This window comes from Pecten maximus, chromosome 10 (assembly GCF_902652985.1).
Source record: "Pecten maximus chromosome 10, xPecMax1.1, whole genome shotgun sequence".
In the NCBI taxonomy this organism is placed as follows: domain Eukaryota; kingdom Metazoa; phylum Mollusca; class Bivalvia; order Pectinida; family Pectinidae; genus Pecten; species Pecten maximus.
In genome coordinates, this window is record NC_047024.1 from 26,711,395 (window position 1) to 26,719,809 (window position 8,415).

At 34.5% G+C, this 8,415-nt stretch overlaps 1 protein-coding gene across 1 annotated transcript; it reads right to left on the minus strand.

Annotated features, from left to right (window-relative positions):
* On the minus strand, positions 1–8,376 carry LOC117336246 (adenylate cyclase CyaB-like). Its single transcript, XM_033896721.1, has 5 exons — positions 8,307–8,376; positions 6,167–6,327; positions 5,568–5,669; positions 2,474–2,599; positions 1–1,817 (listed from the first exon to the last, which is right to left on the minus strand). The coding sequence occupies exons 2-5, from the start codon at positions 6,320–6,322 to the stop codon at positions 1,677–1,679; spliced, it is 525 nt and encodes a 174-aa protein (XP_033752612.1). The 5' UTR covers positions 6,323–6,327; positions 8,307–8,376; the 3' UTR covers positions 1–1,676.
* Positions 8,377–8,415: the final 39 nt, after the last annotated feature.

Genomic DNA, 8,415 nt, shown 5'->3' on the forward strand with positions numbered 1-8,415 from the left:
TAGGTATTCAAGCACTACTGGGCTTTTTGTTTTATTTATTAGAGTCAAGGATATGTACTCAATACCTGTAAGGTAATGTAGCTAAAAATGTATTATTGTATAATTAGCCTTAAAGCTCCAAACTTGTAAATACAAAGTATGCATTCCTAGAACGCAGACTCCAGCAACATTACTTCAGACAACCACAATGATTATTGTATGATATTTGAGTAGTTTTGTGATTGAAATTAACAGAAACATTTAAAACATTGATAGAATGCAGTTCATTGATATACACTTGCATATATGTATACATATCTTTTTTCTATTAATATGATGATGGTGAAGGAACCAATCTGTGATCAAGATTGTTGCTCAGGAGAAAAAATTTGTGGTACAGAAAAATACATAAAATTGTACAGAGAAATATATAAAAGGATAGTGTAATAACAAATTCACATTGCTTGAATTATAAACTGTGCTAAGACAATGGTATCACAAATAAATATCAAAAGTCTCAAAGAGTATCAAAATCTAACAAAGATTAGCATTCACTTTAGCACCATAAATGTACAAACAAAATTTACAAGCAGGAATTCACATTTTGTATCAGAATAAACATTTATGAAAATTTGTTAACCTGTGATTAAGTCACAACAGAAGCTAAAAATTTGCAATTGGACACTCCCATTATGCACCCAAAAAGCATTAAAAAGTGACAAAGATAAAAAGATTTTCATTGTTGTAATGTACAATGAATATTATCAAATAAACACATCATTATGTACTGTGGGCAAATGCCACAGAAAAGATTAATCTTACACAGATGTTGGCAAGTATATCAAAATAAAATTGATACATAGATTAACATTATCTTAAGAATTGATATTTGGATTCAATAACGCTTTCAGGCATTTCCCTGTGTTGATTTTTTGTCTTTCTCTAAATGATGTTTTCATATCACCATTGCAAACTGACTGTTTCCATGGTAATAGCAAAAGAAAATAAATAAAAAAGCTTCCATATTGCCATATATCATGTACAAAGTTTTGTATCAATTTCAGGAATTTTTAAATTGTAGTCTAGAATAGGTTGGAACTATAGGCTGGAATTTTGTATATTTTACTATTTGTTTCCATTTTTCGAGAAAAAAAATATAAAATAAGACCAGCATATTATCAAAAGATACACTTATGCACTAGCCTGATAGTGTACAAAGTTTTATTAAATTTTCTTGAATAGTTTTGGAGTTTTTGCTGCTGTGGAACAAAAAATAAAACTTGCCCAGAAACATACACTTGTAAAGATATTGTCCATTTTGATATCCCTCTCAGGGGATAATAACTGGTAATCACTCATGGCACATGTTGTAGGACAAAACCAAAAGAATGACATGTTCATTCACTTAATCCCTCAATTTCAAATCTGATCAGTGATTCGTGGACCTAAATCTCGTTGAAGAAAGTATGCTAACCACTTAGTCACCTGACCAACTTAATCACAACATTTATAGTCCAGGCCTCACCAATTTTGTTTCCCTTACATTGTAAATATATTTAATGTTAATGTATTTTAGTGGTTTTCTTCTTCAGCATTTTACAATTTCCATGTTTCCCCTTAAGTATACTTTGTAATGAAACAGTAGCCTGTGTAAAAATATTCCCTCTAAAATGGAGATTCAGTCTAATATAAGCATTTCAAGCTGCATCTGATTTCTGGAGTATCATGTCCATGTAAGCTCCAGATAACAGGTCCGATTGTTTTACACCGAGTTTATCCATCAGATTCTCTGCTATCTTCTGTCCTTCCTCTGCTGTCTGACCCTCCTCCATCATCACCTGTAACAGAAATACCACCATCTTTACTTTTTTTTCTACCACACCAGTTTACTTTCAATCACAAATGTACTATCCAAGCAAAACCCAAGTCCTGGTGTTTTTCTCTTATTTACAGATTACAGAATTTGGGAGTGGGAACAATAGGTTTGACCGTCTACGGTATAATGTGACCAGGTGTCCTGCTGGGTGTCTTCAGCAGTATGCTTCAGTAACTTAGCCCTATAAAGTCAGTATCAGCCTCATGCTATCACAAGGAGACAAACACAGACATACCACAGCCTCCCAAAACACACAGACTCACCATACACATGCATCTCACACACAAGGGAGGTTGCCTTAAATGACTATAGCTGTTGATTAGAAATTAAACAATACAAAACAAAGAATGAAAGGAACCATTATTATTGAGAAATTAATCAGAACCAAGAACCTCTCATCAATTAGGAGTAAATATGCCAACGCCAGATTGGTGACTTAACACATCAATTATGTACACCAAAATTGGCTGTAATCAATCCTTTCTAAGTTTTTTTAATGAAAAATAAAAGGATAATAGATTGGCAGTTTGGTTGAGGAAAGCATTTTTAAGTATCTCTTAATTTCTCCAAAATGCAACACACAATTAGTCATCTTATCTCGATACTTGACTTCCTTACCTCCAGTTCCATAAAATCTCCAAGCCCCTCAACATGGTCCACATGTACTCGTGTCTGTCCAACCATGTAGAGTTTACGCACTTTTTTCACCACACCTTTAATGCCCATGGCCTGACGTAAAGTTTCCTACAGATTTAATCAAAATTCACATTAAAATCATGTTATCTACAAATACAGACCAAATATGTCCGTATTCACAACGCAATATTTGTATTAAAATCATGTCATGCCAAAAATATTGACAAAATATGTACAGTATTCACAACACAATATTTGTATTAAAATCATGTCATGCCAAAACAAGAGATCCCAGAGGGATCTTGGCGCCCACCATTGAATGATCTTCATAGGTTCCATGTCAGATTGATCTTTTCTCTACTTTTCCCTTCATTTTACTAATCTGTGCAAATTGAGACATCCCTCCAGTACTTTTCAAACAAGGGAATCCTAGCTATATAAGAAATTTGAGATTTAACGATAATGGCTGTTTGTTTGCCAGGTTGTTTTCAGGACAGACTGGTCCAAAAATGCAATACAAGGGACAAAGGGGAACCTACTTATGAAATTTGAGAAAGATCCATTCAGTACTTTGAGAAATAGAGATAACAAACTTCAATTGTCAAAATCCAAGATGGCGGTCTGTTGGCCATATTGTTTTCCAATTGATCTCAAAATGCAATTAGCATAACGAGGCACCAAGGGGAACCTCCATATGAAATTTGAGAAAGATCCATTCAGTACTTTCTCAGAAATAGCGATAACAATCTTCAATTGTCAAAATCCAAGATGGCTGCCTGTCGGCCATGTTGTTTTCGGATTGGTCTCTAAACGCAATATGCATAACTAGGCACCAAGGGAAACCTACATATGAAATTTCAGAAAGATCCATTCAGTACTTTCTCAGAAATAGTGATAACAAACTTAAATTGTCAAAATCCAAGATGGCTGCCTGTCGGCCATGTTGTTTTCAGATTGGTCTCAAATCGCAATATGCATAACTAGGCACCAAGGGGAACCTACATATGAAATTTGAGAAAGATCCCTTCAGTACTTTCTCAGAAATAGCGATAACAAACTTCAATTGTCAAAATCCAAGATGGCTGCCTGTCGGCCATGTTGTTTTCCGATTGGTCTCAAAACGCAATATGCCTAACTAGGCACCAAGGGGAACCTTCATATGAAATTTGAGAAAGATCCCTTCAGCACTTTCTCAAAAATAGCGATAACAAACTTCAATTGTCAAAATCCAAGATGGCTGCCTGTCGGCCATGTTGTTATCTGATTGGTCTCAAAACGCAATATGCATAACTAGGCACCAAGGGGAACTTTCATATGAAATTTGAGAAAGATCCCTTCAGTACTTTCTCAGAAATAGCGATAACAAACTTCAATTGTCAAAATCCAAGATGGCTGCCTGTCGGCCATGTTGTTTTCGGATTGGTCTCAAAACGCAATATGCATAACTAGGCACCAAGGGAAACCTACATATGAAATTTCAGAACGATCCATTCAGTACTTTCTCAGAAATAGTGATAACAAACTTCAATTGTCAAAATCCAAGATGGCTGCCTGTCGGCCATGTTGTTTTCAGATTGATCTCAAAACACAATATGCATAACTAGGCACCAAGGGAAACTTACATATGCAATTTGAGAAAGATCCATTCAGTACATTCTCAGAAATAGCGATAACAAACTTCAATTTTCAAAATCCAAGATGGCTGCCTGTCGGCCATGTTGTTTTCGGATTGGTCTCAAAATGCAATATGCATAACTAGGCATCAAGGGAAACCTACTTATGAAATTTCAGAAAGATCCATTCAGTTCTTTCTCAGAAATAGCGATAACAAACTTCAATTGTCAAAATCCAAGATGGCTGCCTGTCGGCCATGTTGTTTTCTGATTGGTCTCAAATCGCAATATGCATAACTAGGCACCAAGGGGAACCTACATATGAAATTTGAGAAAGATCCCTTCACTACTTTCTCAGAAATAGCGATAACAAACTTCAATTGTCAAAATCCAAGATGGCTGCCTGTCGGCCATGTTGTTATCCGATTGGTCTCAAAACGCAATATGCATAACTAGGCACCAAGGGGAACCTTCATATGAAATTTGAGAAAGATCCCTTAAGTACTTTCTCAGAAATAGCGATAACAAACTTCAATTGTCAAAATCCAAGATGGCTGCCTGTCGGCCATGTTGTTTTCCGATTGGTCTCAAAACGCAATATGCATAACTAGGCACCAAGGGGAACCTACATATGAAATTTGATAAAGATCCCTTCAGTACTTTCAGAGAAATAGCGATAACAAGAATTGTTTACGGACGGAGGGACGGAGGGACGGACGGACGGACCACGGACCACGGACGCAGGGCGATTTGAACAGCCCACCATCTGATGATGGTGGGCTAAAAATGACATACGGGAACAACAGCTACAGTACTGTACCTAGCCCCCAAGTCTTCTATAAATTTGGAAAAATAACTTTTTCTCTTTCTACATATAACAATAACTGTTGATAGCTTCCTTACAGATACAAAGTAAAACTGTCTTGCAATGAAATATTTATAATAACAGTTTTCTTTAATTTGATGGCTTCATATAAATGGGATCTTTCATGTCAATTGTTCTTCAACAGATTTAGGGAAATGCATGACAGAAGGGAGATAATTCAATTTTTGTGAAATGCAAACTAAATTGATTCCTTATCAACAAGTGAATAGTTACTTTTCTTAATTTAATTCCTCGTCAAAAAAGTTATTAAGTCCAATCATTAATTACTTTTCTAAATTTGTAGTTGTTCAATTTACTAAGCTCTCTTAAAAAGTAACTCTTTTAGAGGAAATGTCTTCAGCTACAGGTATACTTATAGGATATTGCATGACACGAAGTGTTATTCAAAATGATTATATAAATTGTGTCTCCAAAATCATATTGCAATAAACACTTAAGATTTAGCAAATTTGGTATCTCTAAAAATGGCGTAATTACACTACTAATGTAAAATGTTAGTGTTCAGCCAACATAACATCTGCCTAAGAGTAAGAGCTCTATCTAGGTGAACAACTGTGCAGGAAAACTTGTATGGTACCTTGAGAGATTCCGGGTTCACCACATCAGTTTTGCTGTAGTCACTGAACTTGGGTCCAAGCTTGTCGGGTCGGTCATAGAAAATGAGTTCTGACTGAACATCCTGGAAAACAGTCAATTGCCATATTCAGTCTTCTAGAAAAAATGTTTCTTATTTCCCAATATTGTTATTTTCTAACCTTTTAAGACCTGCTTAATGGCTAAGAAAACATCAAAAATGAGCAAAATATAGTTCAACAAGATGTAATGAGTTTAACACATCCCACTAAGTCATTACAAGATAAAGATTCAAATTTCAAACACTATTCATTTCAAACTTCAACTTCCAAATAATTATATAGAGTTTCAAGATTTTATTTTGTATTCTTTAAAATGTACTTGTGGTAGGCATATATTAAATTCAATATACAAGAAAAATGTAGTTACGGTAATACATTCAGCTGCAATTATAACTGCAAACTTACACAATTTTTCCAAATACATACCCATAAATGCATGTATATACCGTAATTCAAGATTCCTGCTTATAATGCAAGACATCAACATTTTGAAATACTTTTACAAAAAACAACACTGTTACTACTGAAGATGAGGTCCTACCTTGATAGTTCTTAGCTTTAGGCGACCATTCGGTGAGAAGAAGAATACATCTTCTTGGACAAGAGTTTCACCAGGAGATTGACTCAATTCCGCAGAGATTTTTTTAACTCCCTCCACATCATGTAATTTTGCTTTAATTTCTACATTTCCAGGCATTTTTTCTGAATAAAAAATACAAAATTATCAAAACTGAACAATATATTAAAAATTTTCATCACAATAAACATTTGAAATGATATATCTTACACACATTACATGTCATGTCTACATTTCAGTGACTTGTGAACTATTATTAACAGTACCGAATCAAAGCCATCCAAGGCTTCATAAGACACATTCTCAAAGTTTCATCTTTCCACATCAAGGAAAAGACCTATAAGTCCCTTCTGTCATGCATTTCCCTAAATCTATTAAAGCTATAACTTCGGATGCATGTGATGAATGGGCGAGATCAATGACATCAAAAAATTGACAATTTGATCTGAAAGTGAAATACTGAGACAACAAACGTCACCTGAAAGTGACCCCTTATGCGATGTCGTTAGATGTTCATATAACATAGTGAGAATGACCATCTAATCTATATTTTAATTAGATTGCAGCAGGACCAGCAAAAAGTTAACAAAAGGAACCCTTGTCAGGAGTAGACCATTAGAATTCTCTTCTAAATGAAGTATTGAGGACCAAACTAGACTGTTTTAAGGCCTAGGTGGATCATGAGAATTGTACTCCCCATATTACACCAATATAAATATTTAATATCAAATATATCAACAAAATCATAAAAGAGTATTTAATCATTATATTTATGCCAACTAGTTGATATCAGAGACGTATATATACTAGTCTCTGTTGATATCAATAAATGGCTGGTGTTGATCAGTAATTGGCAAAAAACTTTTGTATGAAAATTTGACAAGCCGACGAACGTTTGGTCTGAATGGCAATGCACATGCACAGGTAACCAGGTCGTCTGTGTCAAGACACACCTGGAATAAGTCTTACACACCATTTTTATGTGTAATGTAAAACTAGTAAAGAATTCAGAGAGCTTATCTGAAAAAAAAACTGTGAAAGTTACAATAATTTCATTGTATTAGTGTTTATCTATGTTGTCAGGGACATATAATAACTTATTACATATCCTTGATGTTGTGCAAGGCTTTCTTTTTGTAAGAAACATTGTGAAAAAGCTCAAATCAGACTATATAGCCGTTTTTATCATGAAAATTATCAATACAACACTATTTTGATCATTTGAACAAAAGCAAGCCTGCTGGTACGGCTTAATAAATTGATATTATTGTAACTGTTTTACAAAAAGTGTCTTAGATAAGCTCTCTGAATTCTATAATTTAATTCTGGTCATGATTATATACCAATTATATGCTAGGTCATGTTATCTAATTCAGATAATTCTAAACTGAAATGCCCGTTTTAAATGTTTCTGTAAATATCCCTTAACAAATATACAAAATCTTTGTGGAGGGGTTCGTCACTGATTACGAACCGTTTGCTTATTTCTCAAATCATTCTCAGCATTAGTGTATTGAAACACCTCATCTATAGCTAATTAAAACAGCCATTGGAGAACTATCCATTTTTAAATTTGATCATTTTTTTGGTCCAATTCTGCTCAAATATAAAACTATAAATAGTAGTTATCAAGAAGAAGCTCCATTAGCGAACAGATAACAAAGGTGTGGTGTATATGGGCCTATAGTCCCTTTGGAAAATTAAAGCCGATCCAAGCCAGGCTTAGCTTGGGTAATTAATAGATGGAAGAACACTTTTAGAACAGGGGCTCGATTTCGGGGTTTTGAAAATTTGAGTAACGTAGGATATCGGTTAATAATCGTACAAATAAAAATTCAGTAATCATACACATTCTCAAATCTTGTAAAAACATTTTTTATTTAATCTAAGTCTGCATAAAAATTTAACTGTTCTATTAAACTCAAAATTCCGAAACCGAGCCCCAGCGTGTAGCTTGGTTTCGGCCGTCACCATTCAATTTCGATTAGTCTACAATATCCTTTTGCTACCAAAGACATTCAGTGAAAATAACCATTTCATTGAAATTACGTGGATTTAAATAGATTAGGAATAACCATGCTAACGACCGAGGAATAGTATTTACATATTCACGCTTCAAATTTCCCTCCACCTTGTTGCTAAGTTTCCTGCCTTTCTTCAAGGAGAGCTCCTGGGCTTATTACCGTGTCCATCAAGAAAATATTACTGCGCCT

What these genes read in the sequence shown, in the direction of transcription:
- LOC117336246 (XM_033896721.1), bottom strand. Translation starts at nt 6,322, where the DNA reads ATGCCTGGAAATGTAGAAATTAAAGCAAAATTACATGATGTGGAGGGA. An exon ending in TAAAGCTAAGAACTATCAAG is followed by an intron (nt 5,670 to 6,166) that starts GTAGGACCTCAT and finishes ACTGTTTTCCAG; the next exon opens with GATGTTCAGTCAGAACTCAT. An exon ending in TGAACCCGGAATCTCTCAAG is followed by an intron (nt 2,600 to 5,567) that starts GTACCATACAAG and finishes TTAAATCTGTAG; the next exon opens with GAAACTTTACGTCAGGCCAT.